We start from the raw sequence: 18,652 nt of genomic DNA on the forward strand, positions 1-18,652 counted from the left end.
GATATGTTCTCCTTTTTACATGGTAGATGACTCTATTACAGTGTTCCAAGAACTGAAGGACCTTCTAAAGAAGAATGCCACTGTGGAATCATTTATTGAATGGTTGGATACTGTGGTTGAGCAAAGGGTTATCAAGGTACCTTTCAAATGTCCTGCCTGACTCCAGACCAAATCCTACTCCCCTTACTCCTTACATAAATCCTTATGCAGTCTCACTGATTTTCCACAAGGAATTTTTATCTCTGTTCCTGTCTCCTTACTGTAACACAGAAGTTTGTCATTTGGTGTCAAAGATTCCAGTGATATAGTTCTAATTAATCATGCTGAGCAATCTTATGTGTGTGACAAACTAAGAAGCATTGTAACTAAAACACTAAAGTCAGCACTTTCACAAACTACATGAAAGAAACTCTCCCACTTTATGTGTGCCTGCAGAATCACAGGGGAATTGCTCTGAGTAAGGTGAGCAAATGGGAAGCAATTCTCTTTTCCATGGCATTTAGGGGGTACTGTATGTGGTATAAGTTACTGCAGCGGGTGGATTCAAAAGAAGCTAGCCTCCTGAAGGATTTTTACCTTCCAGGATGGAAGATACAGTTTTGTAGCTTTGTAAGGTGCTTAACACAGTAATTGATGGTTTTGATGGGATTCTCCTGCCTGCCTCCAATTTACAAGATGCATTTTCATCACAAGTATTTTATATGCATATAGTTATGTAGGGGTTAATAAACTACAGCTCAGAACAAAAGAAAGGATTTTTTGGCTTACAGCTAAGTAAGAAATATGTACCCAATTTGTGACTCTAATTACTGTAAACTATCACAATAAGATGTTACATATTGTTGGCTAATAGCTGAACACTGGTCTTCTCGTCAGGCTTTTTCTGTCTGAAAATGAAATATCTTACTCATCATTTTAGGTAGGATCTTGATATGAATGGATACAAAAGGATGAGACAGTACAGTTAGCATCAACTGGCTGGCAGAAGAGAGACTGCCACTTACAGGAAAACCAGAAGCATGCCCTTTTTCCTTTACTTGCCTGTTTCCCCAAATTTCAATGGAGATAGTGATAATTTCTTTCTTTTTAAAGTACTCTGAGTTTCCTAAAAATTGCTGACATATGTGAACAGCACAGTGAAGAGCTTTGGATGACTCGGGGCAGCAGAGCCAAAGCAAGTCCTCACATACACAGAAAACTCCCTAGGCAAAAAAAAACCCCGTTGAAGCTGAGCAATCTCAACTTATTTTAGGCTGGAATGATTATGATGTAAATTTAATTCCATTCATTCCACAATTTCAGAAGACAATTCCTCATAAACAAGTCAGGCAGGAAAGATGAAGCAATTTTCCATTCATCATCTACTATGTGATACTGTATTTTTAAAGCTAACAGGTATGGTTCCTGGCATTGTTTTCCTGTAGTTACGGGAAGAGTACCAACAAGTTCTGATATGAAGTTAGGTTGACCAGAGCAGAAGCTAATAATTTACAGAACATGTAATCCTTCCACTGCTGTCTGCCTTCTGTTCATGCTGAATTGTGGCTACTTTAGCACACAGCTAAACTCAACACAACAGCTTCTTTCTGCTTGCTGTTTGAGAAAGTAACAAGGCATATGTTACCACATGAACAAATCACTCCAGAGCAAAGTGACTGTATGAAATGAACAGTATAAAAAGCATCACTTTGATCATCACGATTGTAACATACCATTCTGTTAGAGAAATTCTGACCAGTATTATACAGATTAAATTAAAGTACAAAGACTAATTTCTACTCCATGTTTTTGTGGAATACCATAGTGTCAGAGGCTGGGAGCTTGCTTTCTTTCTTTCTTTCTTTCTTTCTTTCTTTCTTTTCCTTCCTTCCTTCCTTCCTTCCTTCCTTCCTTCCTTCCTTCCTTCCTTCCTTCCTTCCTTCCTTCCTTCCTTCCTTCCTTCCTTCCTTCCTTCCTTTTTCGTCTGTCTGTCCATCTGTCTGTCCATCCCACTGCCCTTCCTTCTGTCCCTGTATAGAACAACTTGGCACTTTTAGTACTAGAATATGAGGTAATTTGTGTACCTTCAGGGTACATCAGGGCCCAAGCAGTGAGCAGTTTGCTTCATCCAGCATTGACAGACAGCCATTCTATGTTTGCACTGGAAAGAGTGAAGGCTGCTCTGTTTTACCAAGTTAGGTCACACAGCAGGAAGATAGCTTGAATCAGGCAGCTTGATTCACTCTGCCACATCAGCCTGAGTCAAGGACTCCTTGAACTCTCAAGGATACTCAGGTCTTCTATTTGCAGAAAGCAAGTGAGCATACTTAACAGTATTTTACTATTCTCTTTCAGGCAAGCAAGCAAAATGGGAGGTCTTTAAAGAAGAGAGCTCAGGACTTCCTTCTGAAATGGAGCTTTTTCGGTGCTCGAGTGATGCATAACCTAACTCTAAACAACGCATCAAGTTTTGGTACCGGAGCTTTATAAAAACACTCATATTTTGTACATATTTGTTAGCACTTAGCAGCTTTTCACCATTTCCTGTGCTGAGGAACCTATCCTAATTTAAAGATTATTCGATTAAAGCCACAAATACTGTGTAATGTGTTTTTCAAACTAACATTTCACAGTAAATGCTAGCAATATTTTGCTGGTGACCTGTGTCACAGGTTTATTTTTAAAAGGTATTCTTCCTTTAAATTGCTGGTTTGATACTGCTTTGACATTTAAGTGCTAGAAACTTTGTTTTGATATGACAGTGGAAATGTAACTGCATATATATGTAACTATCTCAGTATAAGAGACAGAAGATTTAAATTACTAGTTTTACCTGTGGATCAGTTTGGTATAAAATGACTGTTGTATATAAGTTCTTGTGCATGGCATGTTTCAATAAAAGCAAAAGGAATTTGGTAGTCACCACATACTTAATTTTGGAATCAGCAGATAATCAATTTAACAGTGTTTGTGGCTTTTAAAAATTAAGGTTCACACATCCATCTTTAGGAATGTTTACATTTTTGGGAACACTCAGAAAGAACCTTTTATAAGAGAGAAGATGGTAGAACAAGTGAAACAAACTCTAGTGTGTAATTTCATATGTTTAGCCATAGGTACATTGTTATCTAAAATTCAGAGGATAATTGAAAAGACTGTAGGGACACATACATTTTTTAATGTGATATATCCTTGAAATAAGGTCAAAGACTTCACCAGTTATTGTCTGGTTATTTAGCACAAGGCAAACAGAAATAGAGCAGAGGCATTCTAGCGGACTTCAGCCTTATCTAGTTCCACTGTGTGCTCTCCTCAAGTATAAAGCATGTCTCACTTTCATCAGTATTTTTCTTTGATGTAATTAGTGGTCAAATAGCCTACAGGACAGTAAACAATTGAGCTAGGTGGGCCAGTGCAAAGAAAGATTAGAGCTAGAAGTTAGGCACTATTTCTTGTTGGTCTTGCCAGGTCATTTAAAGTCCACAATTATTTGTTTGTTTCACTGGCTTCTTGTGGAGTGGTGAGAGATGGTCACAAAGATAACTCAGCTACTCTCTCTCTTCCTTCTCCAAAAGGTTCTTTTCATTTGATCCGCATGTTACTGGATGAGTACATCCTGCTTGCCATGGAGACACAGTTCAACAATGACAAAGAACAAGAACTCCAGAATCTACTGGATAAATACATGAAGAATTTAGGTAACTAGAGCTTGGTTCTTTTGCGTGTACTCTGGTATGTTTAGAAATTGATGTATTTGTTTAAGCAGAAGCAAGTTTACTGTATTCTCCTGAAGGTGTAGTTATGTACAATATTATCAAATTCACCTGAAAAGTTTGTGACCATTCACTCAGCAATTCATTCCCACATACCTACCACAGTTCATAACAGTTCTGTTGGAATGTCAGTACTAAGGATCACTGAAACTATCTTGGATGCAACAAAGGCTTGTAGGTACATCTGAAGGGCCATGAACTGAAGTGTGAAAAGAGGTATAGGTAGCAGACAGGGCTACTTAATTCCTAATCCCATTTTTCTCCAAAGCTTAAGTCTGTAATTACAACTTGAAGTAGGAATTTATTAAATATTACCAAAATGCAAATATCCCTTCAACATTGGAACGCAAGTTTGGAGCCCTATGTAGCATGTGGCTGAAGTATTACTATGTGGAAGAGAAATAAAATTATTTGAAAACAGTACCCTTAACATTTTCCATCTACCAGGCTTCTTCAAAGTTAGACGGTTTGAAGTTATATATTCCAGGTCCTTTTCTGTCAAAAGAATGAAGATTGATTTGGATCAAGTTCTGGTCCAAGTTAATCCTTAAAAATCCGGTGGAACTTCAGAAACTTGCAGAATTATTTTTTATTAGCATTAGCACTGGCAATCAGTCCTTAACTTTTTGGTTGTTGTTACTCTAAATCTGCAATTTGCTGCAAGAAACTTGCATAGAATTTGTCTGACAGTAGATGCAGCACTTCTTTTAATTCAGCCTCCAGGAGAAAAACTTGGCCTTTTTGACAGTTACCTTATCCTTGTGTGTTTAGGTAAAGAACTTGAAACCATAAAGTAAAATCATGGTTTCCATTGAAGAATAGCAAAACTGACTTTATCAATAGTCTGCAAAAAGCAGAACTCTTGAGTATAACAAATGCTTTTCTCTGGATACCAATATGAAAAGAGAGTCCAAGCATTCTAAAGTTGCCATTGTTAATTCTTTAGGGTGAAGTGTCAATCCTGATTCACTCTTAATGCACTTTACTTGACTTCATTGTTGACATTTTATTCAAGGGAATAAATCTGATTCATACCTTCACTGTGATGGCTTGAGTAAGGAGCTGATACTGTGTGATGTAGATCTGTGGTCAGGGGAAATGATACAAAGAGAATTTATGTGCAGTGAGGATACATAACAGCCAACAAGAGCTTTCATTTACCCTTCCAGATGCAAGCAAAGCCACCTTCACTGCATCACCAAGCTCTTGCTTCCTAGCAAATCGCAACAAAGCCGCTCCTCTGCCCAGTGACACTTCAGTCAAAAACGAGTGCCTAGGAGAGCAAACCTACGTGTCCTTGTCAGCTGGCCAGCCCAGCAGTGCACCTTCTGGTCTGAACCCCTTCACCACAGGAGACAGGGAGAGTATGCAGCTGACAGGTGTGTATCAACTCTTCCAGCGTCTCCTTCCCTAATTTGCCTGTTAGTCTTTCCGTTCATGGTAACATGTTGCTGTAGGAGGGGCGATGACCACATGCATTTGTGAAGACCTCTAGTAAACAACATTTCATGAGGTCACCTTCTGTGGTGATTTACAGAAGTCAGCAATTGTAATTACCTTGCCAGTAATAGTTCGTCTTGGAAAAATGGTAGAACTATCTTATAACTTTTGGCTTGGTGAGTTTCTTGTGAGGAGAGAAGGAACAGTAACACCTGGAGCACATGAGGGTTGTAACTGCTGGAAATTTCCCACTGAATGTGGCACCTCCAAGCTGGAGAATGAAAGGAGAAACTTTACAGCCTGAAGCCATTAAATAAAAGCTGTGAATTAAATAGGTGGGGGTGAGTGCATATCTTTTGTAAAGGTTTCACATGGTAATCTCCACTTCCCCAGAGCCTTTGTGTCTTAACAGCAGTACTGAGGTATGGACACTAATCACGGCTAATGTTTATTTATTCCAGATCAAATGGAGCTGTCTCAAAGCACTGGTCACCTCATGACTCCACCCATTTCACCAGCAATGGTCAGCCGAGGAAGTGTCATCAACCAGGGGCCAATGGCTGTGAGACCTCCCAGTGTAGGTCCCATGTTATCGACACATTCACAGTGCTCTTCCTACTCAGAACCCCTTTATCAGACTTTGTCACAGACTAATCAGAATTATTATGGAAACAATTCCAATTACCAGGCTATGTTCAGAACACAGGCCCATTCCACTTCAGGAGTTTATGACCACAGAGCAGAGCCCAGCCGATTCAATGCCTTGAGTGAACAGCAGTTCTCCAGAGACTACTTCAGCAACAGTTGTGCCGTGTCTCCCTACAATGCCAGATCCCCTTCCAGCTATGGTTCCTCCAGCATGTCTCAGGACACACACAATATGCAGTTTCTGAATACCGGGAGTTTCAATTTCGTGAACAACTCAGTATCTACATGTCCAGGAGCAGCTTATCCTGCTAATGCTTCCAACGGTATTAATACATACTTTCTTTTTCCTTTTGTTTCTCTTTCATTGCTGAAGTAAAACTCTTTTTCTCTCGGTTTTTTTTCCCTCTGGAAGATGTATTTCAGCTTTTATTTTTACATTCTTGTTTTCCACTTCTCTGATAACACACAGAGATTGTAAAGCAGTTTAATAAGCTACTCAAGGGTTTATTTTCCTCTGGCGAATCCTCAGTTGACCTCAAATGCATCTGCTGCCCTATGGTAATCTTCCTTTGGTATCATCACCCTGTCTTGCACAAAGGAGGCAAAACCAGGATGAGGTTAACAATCTCTTGAAAAGCCCCCAAAACCTTTGCTATGAAATAGAGGAGACACAAGATAGCTTGCCTCTGGGATCAGCATAATGGACCATTCCAGTCACAGGGTGAAAAGAAGTATAAAAATGTGCATTACCAATAGTTCGAGACTTTGGCCCTCTCATTTCTCATACTTCAAATGTAAAATTACTGCTTCAGAGGTATAGTCAGCAAAACACCTCCCTCTTCTGGAGGAAAGACACAGTGGAAATGTTACTTTCATATGGATTTGTCTATGCAGTGAGTACATACTATCCTGCAGATTTTCTTTCCATGTATGCTTTCCTTGGTTGTAAGCTTCAGAAGGAAGCACTGAACTATGGATAGGACTCCCCATGGTGCCTCTTATGGCCACTGATTGCAGGCTATGTTTGATTCTGAACTTAGAAGGAAAGAGCAATTTTCTGTACTGAAGGCGTGACTGAACCCTTACAATCTTTTGGATTCCTTGTTACCACCTCTCTTTTGGGTCAGTCATTGCATATGTTGCTTATGTTCCTAGGCTGTATGTGTACGTAAATACTCTTATTCTCAAGGGCTTCAGCCGGTAACAAGTACTTTTTTCTGAAGTTTATCACAGGCTCATGCGCTGCCCAGGAGTTTCATTCATCTTTTTTTTTCAATCTTCAATTAGGATATTATGGAAACAGCATAAATTATTCAGAATCTCACCGACTTGGAACAATGGTGGACCAACATGTTTCTGTAATCAGCAGTGTCAGCAGCATTCGGTCCCTGCCATCATACAGTGATATACATGATCCACTGAATATCTTGGATGACAGTGGAAGAAAACAAACAGGCTCATACTACACAGAGTCCTCCCCTTCAATTGTCTGCCGGACCCCTATGCGTAAGTATAGCCAACAACTGAGGAGCAGCTATGAACTTTTTAGCATCCTAACAAATGCTGAGTATTAAACTGTAGCTCACATATACAATATATGAAATGCAACATAGAGATGAAATAGCTCATGTCTTGGTTTTGGGAACAAAATTTTAGGCAGAAGCACTCTGGAATGAGCGCCTCCTCCAAAGGAAAAAGGGCCTCCCCTTTTCCTTTGCCAATGAGACAAATTGGTAACAGCAAGTGAAAGTGGGAAGAAAAAACCGACTGTTTATTAACACAAAACAAAACAGGGTAGAACAGGAAAAAACAAACCTCAAAATACAACAAATGCCCAGAGAGGGAACAGGCACAGAGGCTTGGACCAGCCAGGACCACCCCGCAGGCTCCCCGGACCAGAGGGAAGGGAAGGAAGGCAGTGAGGCAAGAGGGAGGGAGGGAGGAGAAAAAACCAAGGAAAACCAGCACAACTTTTTTGCAGCTAGCTGGAACAAAAAAACCCAAAGAGCAGCACAGTGCTCCTGGTGCACTCCCTCCTGAGCCCTGCCGAGACCCTTGGAGCCCCGAGCCTTTGGGCCCCAGCCGTTCAACCGGCCTGCACCCAGGTCCCATGGCTCCAACCCCTGGGTCCATCTTAAAGACACAGCGTCCTTGGGCATTAAGCAGATGGTTGAGGAATAAAAAAACCCCTTATCACCCCAGGACAGCTCAGTACTTAGGATGTATCATAAGATGTGTTTTCCTTAAAATTGAATTTAAGAAATTGGCTTCCACAAGGAGGTCTGTGATCCGTTGTCCATGAGGACTGGAATGATTGGCCTGAGTTGAACAAAAATATGCATTAGGAAGCACTTTCTAACTATTAAGTAAACTAATATAGGGCTGGGCTTTATTAGGGTCTCTTAGAGATCCTCACTGTCAAACAGAGCAAACGAACCCTGGGGCAGGGGTGTCTCAGTATATACTTCCTGTGGTGTGGTCCCTCATCCTATGCTTCAACAACTGTGTGTATTAGCAAAGCTCCCACTGACAGTGAATTTTAGGCACAAATACTCAACACCAAAGGGTTTATTTTGGTATATGCCTTAAACAAATGGCAACTGAGTTTGGTCTCACATTCCAAAAAGGGTTGCATGGAAGATATAAACTAGGGCACCATTTATTTTTCCCTAAGATTACATCTTCCTACTGCTTACCTGTTAATCTTGCACAGAAGATTAGCCATTTCTGTCCTTCAGAGGATGTGCCTGGTAGATAGGAGTTTCCATCAAATGAAATTAGATTGTGATTTCTGTTAAATTCAATAACTTGGAAACTTGCAATGATAGTAACCTTTTTTCCCCACAGCTTCAAACTTGCAAACCACATCTTCTTCACAGTGTATGTATGGAACATCTGGTCAGTTCCCTTCTCAGGAAAATCTGGAGGTCCATGCCCCACCAAGCAGAGATATGGTGTCATCTTTACCACCAATCAACACTGTCTTCATGGGAGCAGCTGCTGGAGGAACCTAACTGGGAGAGACGTGTCTGTGCCCTAAGCTTACTTTCCAACCCCAGACATTAAGGCTATGATGACAATCCCCTTCAAGTTGGTGGAAGATAAAATTATTACATAGATGTGTTAAAGGGGCCATTTTAGAGATGTTATCAGCCCTCCACACACAGAAAAATAGCCATATTTAGATTGGGTCCAGCTTGTGAATCTCTCAGGATTGTTCTCACCATTACAGCTTTTCAGTTAGAAATTCAGGGTAAGCAGAAAGAGCCAGTGATTCTTGCACGCCAGAATAAGTTGTAAAGAAATTATTGCATCTATTCCTAATTTATTAAAAATGCTATTTTAGTCTTTCACTTACATCTTTTTTTTATATATAAAAATTTTTATTTAATGCCTGTGTTGCTCATTATTTATTAGGACTACAGAGTAACTGTTTACTTTCTCATATTTGACAGATTGTCAAATGTATGTATCCTACCTCCTATGGAAATGTTTACAGGGTCAATTTTTACTGTTTTAAATGAAACTAAATCGAATTCTTAAGTTTTTTACTGTTGTGCTCTGGAAAGTCAGTTTCAAATGTTTAGTGCCTACTTGTATAAGTGAAAGTCCTCAGGAATAAATAAAACATATTATAGAGATTTTATTTCTTTTCCTCTTAAAATAAAACCAACAAAACATGCAAATACCATAAGCTAACTAACTGCAGTAGCCTGCTACTGTAGCTGGATAACTGAAGGAAATGAAACTATGCCACTAAATATCATGGGATTTCAGAATTACCTGTGGTGTGAGCCCAAAGTTTCTTCTGATGGAAATCCACAAAAATATGTTCATCAGTTTTCGTTGGTTTAGGGCAACTGTGTAAACTGAGACCGAAAGTAATAAAAAAATATTTTAAAATATTGCAACCTTTCAGATAGCTATTTTAATTTTAAAAAGTGTTTTACAAGTGCTGTGATAATCTGTGCACAAACACACATTTATTTATGTTTCTGGAGAAGCCAAGAATATTCACTAATGGTATGACAGAGGACAGAAAAGGGAACACACTTGTGAAACAAACTTCTTCATGAAATGGCAGGTGTTATTTGATAGTCAGATTGTCCCAACGTCAGATTCAAGTTGGGACTTAAATCCAGACTTCTAAGGATATTTGATTTTCATATTGCCATTTAGTCCATTGAATATATGCTGAATATCGTGAAATTGAAGAAAAGTGCATTTTTGGTGGAAGAAAATGGGTGATACCATGATGAAGCTTGCTTTCTAGTTTTGCATAACTTCCTTTAGTATCTCTCTATCATGAGAAGTCTGACTTGCAGAAAAGTAATCAAAGGCATTGACTGGACTAGGTCATGAATAATTCTGGATATGAAACACTTCATGTAGGAACAAGACACCATAATTCAGTAATTGAGGTGTTAAGAAGACTTCAGCCCAGTTGCTTCCTAATTCAGGATGAGGACTTACGCTGTGAGCAAAATGGTGCAAGAAAGCTTTGGTTTCTATAAAAATTCACAAGGATGTGTAGTGGTAACACAGATGGTTCGAACAAATATTTATTGGACAAAGCTTTGTAGCAAATGAAGTAAGTACTGCAAAAGAGTTCTTTCTTCATGACTGTTCAGAACAGGATAAATTTTGTCCCAAAATTAGTCCTATAAAAGTCATGCTCCCTTCCTATGTATGCAGGTCACCTCTGTAGTCAGTGACAGGAGAGGAGATACCTCCTGTTTCAAGGATGGGGAAGGGGAGTATGAAGGTAAGGGATATGCCACCAGAGCAAGGGATATGTCACTATCCTGAAATCCTTGGCTCCCTCTGCTGACAAATGGCATGGCACAAACAATTAATTTATGGTCAAAACTTCCAGACTGTTGAGTGTATGTGAGGGCAATATGTTGAATTTAGAGAAAGTAGGCAATCACTAGCAGACAGGGTCTTAGTCCGTTAGGCTCTACATAAAAATAACTCCTTGTGTATGTAATTTCTCATATGGGATATAGGATTTATATGCGCCATTTCCAGTAATTTTCTTGTTTTCACGTGAACCACTTTGCACTGGGGTTTGTTGGGGGATTTTGTGGTTTTTTTCTCCCCATAAATTACTGTATCTGCTCATTATCTGAGATAAGATACAATCATATGTCATTAAATGTGCAGATTCTCCACAAGGCTGCAGAACACAAAGTAGCATGAAGTACCACAGTTGTAAATTGCAGTTCCTTGTCAATAGCAAAGGACAATAAAAATATTCTAATATTCAAATAGCCAGTTGAGAGAAGTTTCTCATAGTCCTGCAGAACAAAACAAACCCATCATAACTGTAACCAGCAAAACCAAATGAGAAATTTCCATTTTAGGACCCATCAATTCAATCAAATATATTGTTTGATGAATTCAGTAGGTTTTGTCTGTATGAAATGAAATAACTCATAGCTTTTGTGAATAGCCCATGGGAAGATTTTTACCTTTTGTTGTGTACCAGCATTACAGTAAATTATATGAAGAATTAATGGAGTAGCTATTTGGTGGTTTTGTATTGCTTAGTTCAGCTACGTTTTTGTGGATGCATTAATACTTTGGTTTTAATATATGCATGCCTGAAAATCTGTGTTAAAAATGACACATATTGAGCACAATCAGTGTCAAATGAATATTGCCTAAAGGAAAAAAAAAAAGCTTTTCTTTTTCTGAGAAAGAAAGATGAAAAATTAAATCCTTTTGATCTATTTGACAGTATCAATCACTTTGAACTAGTGCTAGGAAAGGCAGAAGAGGTGGGTGAGCAGGTCAAATTTGCTTCCACTTCTAAAGTAAAATTGATTCTAATACAAATTATATCAACCAAGAGGAAGCCAGTATTGGAGAAGAACCATTTGTCTTGTGCACCATGAGCCCATGCCTAGCTGTGCAGAATTTGTGCTGGAAGAGAGCTGCAGTTCTTTGACCCTGAAGGTAATTAGGACCATGGGAATATTGCTCCAAACTCAAAATTAGTGAGAAAGTTGGCCTTTACCTTTAAATATGTAGTGAAAACACAGTGAAATAACTTGTAAAACATAAACCTGTGTATTGTTCTGTCATCCCACATGCCAAATGGTCAGATCAGTATCCTGCCACCTCTCTCCATCTTCATGTAAGTGATTGGTGGTCACAGAGAGGAAGGAAGTCTGCAGCGTGGAGCCGTTTAGCAGAATCTCAGATCTGGTGCTGACTATTAGAAGGTCACAGATATACTGGAATAGGAACAGATGTCTCATATGATGCAGCACAGTACTCTTTCCCTTGGTATGGGGTCAGGACTGCGTGGACTTTAAGCTTATGGGGCAAGAAACAGTGGAACAAAAAAAACCCCACACTTAGCACTTGGAGAAAATCTGTAGAGATGTTCTCAGTCTTAGAAAAGCAGGTATTTGGACTAAAGAAACAATGGAGGTCATTAATGGCATACCTCTGGACAGAGGTGTACTGCTACAGACTGGGCATCCCCCAGCAACAGTTACTGTGCTAAAAGTAAAATTGGCCATCAAGCTAAACTTAAAAGGGTTGAGGCTGCCTGCTAGTGCTTAGATCAGCATAATTCAGGAGGCCTGACCTGCCTTTGAAAACTGAGGATGGATTAGAATTAGTTTTAGGTTTGATACAGTCCAGGTTGTAAGTAATAGACTTTTGTATGAATAGTTTTGGGCTACGGTTTAATTGGAATCACTAATCTAACTTTAAAGTTTGGAGTAAATTTGATATTAGCCAAGGGATGTAGTCTGGGCAAGGATGGGCTGGTTGGTGTGGGCCTAGGAACTGTTGCAAATAAGGGCTGGTAAAACTATGCTAAATTTCCTGTCTGCAACAGGTCATAGGTCTAGTTTTTATGATGAAATCTGTTTGTAGGATTTGGGAATAGCTATGACTGGGCTTATGGGCTTGGATTCAGGCTACCATGTTGGATCAGGCTGCACAATACCTGAGCTTGGCTTATGACTCTTGCCATAAAGGTTTGCATGATGTGTTTAACTCAATATAGTTAATTCATGAACAATTGATGCTCTCTTCCTAGCGATGTACTTAGGATGGAGCTTAAATCTGAGTAATCTTTTACATGAGGGTTAACTTCAGAGGTTGGGTCAACATGAAGCTGAGACCACAAGATAATGTTGGATTTAGAAGTGGCCATCAATCATGACTTAATGCTACTACTTAGAGGGACCCACGAACTATTCTTAGTTCTAGAAAAAACAGAATGTAGACAGAACAATATAGATTACTGTTGTACTCAGAACTATAATTATTATTTACTTGGGCAGGAACAGGTAAAAGCGGGCTGTTTCTGCAGCTGTGAAGCTGTTGAGCTTACACAAAGCTTACTGTCAGACCAGATGATCTAGTTATGATTCCTTCAAGGTCTAGCCTTAAGACTAGACTTAGAACTGGTTTGAAATTTACATTTGGAAACAAAAGACAATCAGCCATTTAGGATAAAGCCAGGTCTAGAAGAAACAAGCGAGTTGTTTTTGGAACAACAATTTGGAGTTTTAGGTGACGGAAATCACATTACTGGTCATACTTCTGAGGCTGGCATTGTGAAATCTGAAGTTGTGGTTGGGGTTCAGGCCAACATGAAGCAATGAACCTGAATTAGTTCTGGGTTTAAGACCTTCAAGGATTTATGCTTATTATTGAAATTAATAAGAATCACTATCTTCAGATAAGAGTTGAAGTAAAAGGTTAGGACTAGGTCAGTAATTGTGTAATACAGGATCAATGCATGTCTAAGTAGTTAGCTGAAACTTCTTTGGTGGAAAGGAGATGCATCTTTCACAGCCTCAGATGAGAATGATATCTTTGGTGGAAGGACTGTAGGACCTGTAGCCTCAAGAGAGATGCTGCAACATTACTAACAGTTAGACCTCAAGTAACCAACACCATGGGGATGGTGAAAGATCAGGAAAGCAGGAGATCCTACCACAAACTGTGCTGCCATGGTCACCAGACATTTGCAGCAACTACAAGTCTCAGCAGAATCCCTTCTTAAAAGGACCTGAGGCCTTATGCCAAACAAGGCATAAGCAGGCAAAACAGGAAAAAAGTAGGGCTGCGATCTGAAATATTGTGCCCACTGCATAATGAGAGTGACATCAAATACCATTTCTCTACATTTGGGTTCTTTGCTATTTGCACAGTTTTCTCCCATTCAACCATGGCTGCATGTTACAATGCTGCATGGAGCAATGGTTACACAACTGGGAACACGTAAAAGATTATAGTAGCAGCTGAACTAGGAAAACCTACTTCCCTTCCTTTTGGCTTAGTTGATTATTATCCCTGATCAAATAAAGGACCACATGTTCATACTGCCCTTGTGCCCTGGTTGCTACAGTAAAAAGAGACATACAGTGAAATTGTACATTTAGAGTACTACATGCCTTTTTGATTTCTGTCAAGTTTAATTTTCCCATATAATTCAGTTTTGTTCAGACTTAATTGATTAGTCACCTGTTTTGCATCAAAATACAGAGAGATCACTCTAAATTCAACTACAATTATTTTTTAGAAATAATCTCCATCACAGTAAAAATAGCAACTGTGTGTAATACAGTAATAGGCCTTCCTCTCTTTCTATTATGGTTTTTACCAAGCTTCATCTTCAAAGTATGATCAGCCTTCAAGCACTATGCTAGATGTACTGAATCCTCCAACAGCATAATTCCCTTGACTCTAAATGTTTTTTCCCATGTAGGTGTGCCATCCAATGACTGACCTACTGGATCTGTGCTCCTCTACACCCAATCCACAACAGCTGTGAGTTTCTTACAGTCCCCAACTTTCAGTTTTTCTGAGCACTTGCATTTTAGAGCTCACATGGCCAATCTTCAGGCATGCTTAAGATAGCAGTTACCCAGCTTCCAGCTCCTGAGAGAGATCTGATGAAACATCTCCAGTGTCCTAGATGTAACAGTTCTCTTTCAGTTCCACTTCTGAAATGACCAAAATACTTCTCATTGTATGATTGATAGGATGGGCAATGTTTAAGGAATTTTAGAAAAGAATATAAAAAGTTTCCTACACAACTAAGTTCCTTCTAGAACTGAAAAGTGAGTTTCACTCTGTATAAAAGGTATGTGGAAAAATCTAAGGAAATTAATTTTTTAAAGAGTGAAACATTGAGGATTAAACTGAAATGGACTCAGTCCATTGTAGTGGGGAGGTAACACTTCACTTAAATAAATAAATACTAACTAAGCCATAGGCTAAATTTGATATTGAGCTATTCCAGCTGATCATGGTGTTTGCTCATTTGGAGGAAAGTCAGATCTCTGATCCTGCTCCAAAATTTACATGTAGTAGAATGGTGCTGTCAGAAGAAACTAAAAACATAGTCAGCTTGGTTTGTTACTCTGTTTGCAGAGTGGTCTTTATCTTCTGACAGTCAACCCTATAGAGTATACTCAGGCTTCAGCCTGTAGCCAAGCAATTTCCTGTGCAAAAAAAGAGTGAAATAAGATCAATATTTTGTCCACTGCAGGGTCCACATCTACTCTAGACCATCAATGTGATCTCCATCCCTTCACAGTCTTCCAAGAGGAGCCTCCCAAATCTCCTGCTCTGTCCAAAGAGCTGGGAATGAGGTTCACACTACTTCTGTCAGTAGTCAAGAAGTGATATGCCTCTGAGTCCTGGACAAGTCATTCTCAAGCAAAACTGGACTATATAGGCCTGGAACTTTGTCCCTTTCTCATCCCTCTCCAGACAAGATAGAGTTTGGCAGGTGGCTGTCCCTAAGAAACACGTTAGCTCAGCAAATCCCTTTCCTTAGCCCTTGCTGCTCTTGGAGATTCTTAGAATTGTGGCTCACATGATTTCCATGAGCCTCTCCATGTATCCTAGATGTGGGAATCCTAGATGCCTCAGCTGTTGCAAACAAGACAGAGATCATCTCAGACTGAGATATCTGGTTGGCAAGAGGTCGTGTAATAGTCATGCAGTTAGTACATGACAAGCTTTAAGCCCCTTCATGGCTGGCTTTCCATGATCCTGGGAAGTCTCATTGGAGTCTGCAATATGAGGATGAGATGTTTCTCCACCTGCTTGGACTACTCTGTGAGCCCCAGCCCAGGCTGGCTGCAGCCCTGCAACAGTGCTAATCATAAGAGCTAACTCTGACCTCCAAGAAATGCTGGCCACATGGCAGACCAGATTGAACTGGACATCACACTGACTCTAAGATAAAACCGGATGATGTCCAGAGAGTGTGCAGTGGAACAGATGTGTCCAGTCAACACCTGGCTATGTGCTGTATGTCCTTGTGGCTAAGCTGAGAGGTGAGCAGAGAGATAAGCCAACAAGTGCCTGGGCTTTTTGAGTGGCATTTAGAGTTCAGCTTTGTTAACACTGATGGGTACAGAGAGCTGTTGATACATATGAGGAATCCAGCCCTTAATCCTGTAAGTAATAGAAAATACCTTGTAAAAATATCCCGACATCTAATTTATAGATATCTTGCTTCTGTAGCAAAACTTATCTATCTTTAAAGAAACTGATATTCATCCTTGCAGTGCTGAGCAGAACAACACATGGAAACATGTAAAGCCCCCCTGAGACTGCTGTTCCCACATTTGAAAATGCTATCCTTTGTTCTTTCATCTTATTGACAATTCTAAAGGTAAGGCAAGGCTTCCACATCTGCATTTAGTTTCTCAAGTAAGCAAACAGTTCTTCTGAAGTGTTGCACACTCAGCAGTTCCTGCTGGCTGGCATTAATGAAATGGCTTTACCAGGAAAGTGCATGCTGGAGAGCCACGGAGATAAAAAGAAAACTCACAGAGTGGGGGTGGGTGGGTGTGGGCACGGCTCTCACTTCACGTCACTGGCCTACAGCAGCACTGGGTCAAATGCTACACTTTTCCACAACTACAGCATGGTACAATGGTCCTGGTTTAGGAAAAGAAATAAAGAGCTAGAGTGGGATTGAAATTAGTGAAACCCAGTGTAACTAATAACAATAGTTATTGTTGTCAGATGGGATTGAATTAAATGGAATTTTTCAGCAACCTACAATCACACTGCATTGACCAGTTTTCTGTCAGTCTTCAGGAATTCTGAAGATTTGTAATTTCCCTGTGAGAGGTTCATGAAGCGAGCCACTGGGGCAGGCAGTTTGAGACACACCAAAGGGTGGCCAGCCCTTATCAGCTTCTCGGGTCCTGGAGTGCTGACACTACTTAAACAGCAAAAATCTGCCCCTCTCAAGCTCTGTTTTATTTACTGTCCCTCAAGAAGAGCTTCAAAAGCTGTAATGCCAAACAAAATCAGACTGAGATCAAAGCACAGGTCTACACAACCTGTGTGACGGACATGATATGTGGGAGAACATTTGGATCCGAGATTTAGGTATATTGAACATTTGCTGCCTGATTTAGCACTTTGCTCTGCCCTGAAAGAAAATCCTTCTTTGGCAAACTAGAACATGAGAAAAAAAAAAAGTGAATTTTGATGAATACAACCAGGAAGATTCCCTGCCAATTCTCTCTCTCTCCATTTTTCAATAACTCAGGTCTATGTTAGAAGATGTGAGAGTGCATTTGTCTCTCTCACGTATTTGTCAAAGGAGCTCTGCCAATCTGACTGCCAGTAACAGAATGCAGGTGAATACACAAAACTGAGGCAAGATGAATCAAAACTAAAAGACTTATTTACCCAAGGGGTGCACAAAAATGCCTGACCTACTGATTTAAATTCAGAGCAGGAAAGTAGGAAGCAGGAATCCAGCAAAACCCCTACTTCATCTCAATACACATTCAGCAAGCATTTTGGTCTGCTGAAACTGCAAACCAAAACAACTCATGGAAACAAAACAAAAGAAAAGAATCCCACACAGCTGTGAGAAAATAAATTGTTTTACCAAGGCAGAGAAAGATAGCCCAGGTTTTAATACCTGTCAGTATTACAGATTCATACATATTTGTGTCATAACTGTTTCAACTAAGATAATCGTCTTTGTGTTGACTTAGTTACACTGGTGAAGGCCCAGAATTTGGGGTTGCCGAGTGCTGATGCTCATTTTGATGTGAATTGCCAGATCTTTTTACCCCTGGAACAATTTGTTATGACTTGCTCTATACTGATTTAGTGCAACTTGCAGGAGTAGACAAATCCTGAGAGATTTGTTCAAGATTATCCAAGCAGATGTGCTAGTGTTTGAGCAGCATTGAGAACTTCAGCTACAAGGTGTTGGAGTGGGACACCTTGCAGGGGACATACACAGGTAGGTCAACAGACACAAATGGCTTCCCTAAAGCTGCTTCTCTCACTTCTGCCTTAACCCATCTTCTTTTTTCTTTCCCTAAGCACAAAGAGCTCAGTGGTTCTCCACAGGAGCAATCTCTCTTGCCAGGCTCTGCCCTGGTAGATCTGGAGTTCCATCCATTTTTCTTACTTCTCCCAGTGGAAGCTCCTGGTGAGGGCTGAGTAGTCAGTCAGAAAAGGGAGGTGCCCACTCTGAAGCCCTCTACTTTGCTCCTGGGACAGGAGGATCCAAGAGTGCAAGTCCTATGTGCATCTCCTCTTCCAAGGAGTGCAAGTTCCACGCACTTTTGCACATTGTCTTAGAAAAAGGAAATTATCCTCATTTTCCCTTTCTATCCCCATCCTAAGGGGGGCTTTGCAATTAAAAACATGATGGCGTTTTGTTCCCAGAGAGGAGGGGTGGAGCGGGGGGGTGGGGAAATTGCCCATGTACCATAACAGATGGTTTAAGTGCAGTGATTACAAAATCCTGAAGTTAAAATAGTTTAATTACAAAGTCAATACTG

General features: G+C 40.0%; 1 protein-coding gene across 2 annotated transcripts in view; it reads left to right on the forward strand.

The window, feature by feature from the left end:
- Positions 1-9,751, forward strand: part of RFX6 (regulatory factor X6) — a 34,419-nt gene extending 24,668 nt beyond the window's left edge. Inside the window, exons 13-19 of one of the 2 annotated variants that reach the window (XM_032101545.1) lie at positions 27-136; positions 2,335-2,452; positions 3,555-3,677; positions 4,922-5,131; positions 5,654-6,163; positions 7,128-7,346; positions 8,688-9,751. In XM_032101545.1, coding sequence (XP_031957436.1) covers positions 27-136; positions 2,335-2,452; positions 3,555-3,677; positions 4,922-5,131; positions 5,654-6,163; positions 7,128-7,346; positions 8,688-8,854 — 1,457 coding nt within the window. In that variant the 3' untranslated portion in view covers positions 8,855-9,751. The remainder of the gene's footprint in view (positions 1-26; positions 137-2,334; positions 2,453-3,554; positions 3,678-4,921; positions 5,132-5,653; positions 6,164-7,127; positions 7,347-8,687) is intronic. The other variant, XM_032101546.1, reaches the window with a different exon arrangement.
- The last annotated feature ends 8,901 nt before the right edge of the window (positions 9,752-18,652 follow it).

This window comes from Corvus moneduloides, chromosome 3 (assembly GCF_009650955.1).
Source record: "Corvus moneduloides isolate bCorMon1 chromosome 3, bCorMon1.pri, whole genome shotgun sequence".
Taxonomy (NCBI): domain Eukaryota; kingdom Metazoa; phylum Chordata; class Aves; order Passeriformes; family Corvidae; genus Corvus; species Corvus moneduloides.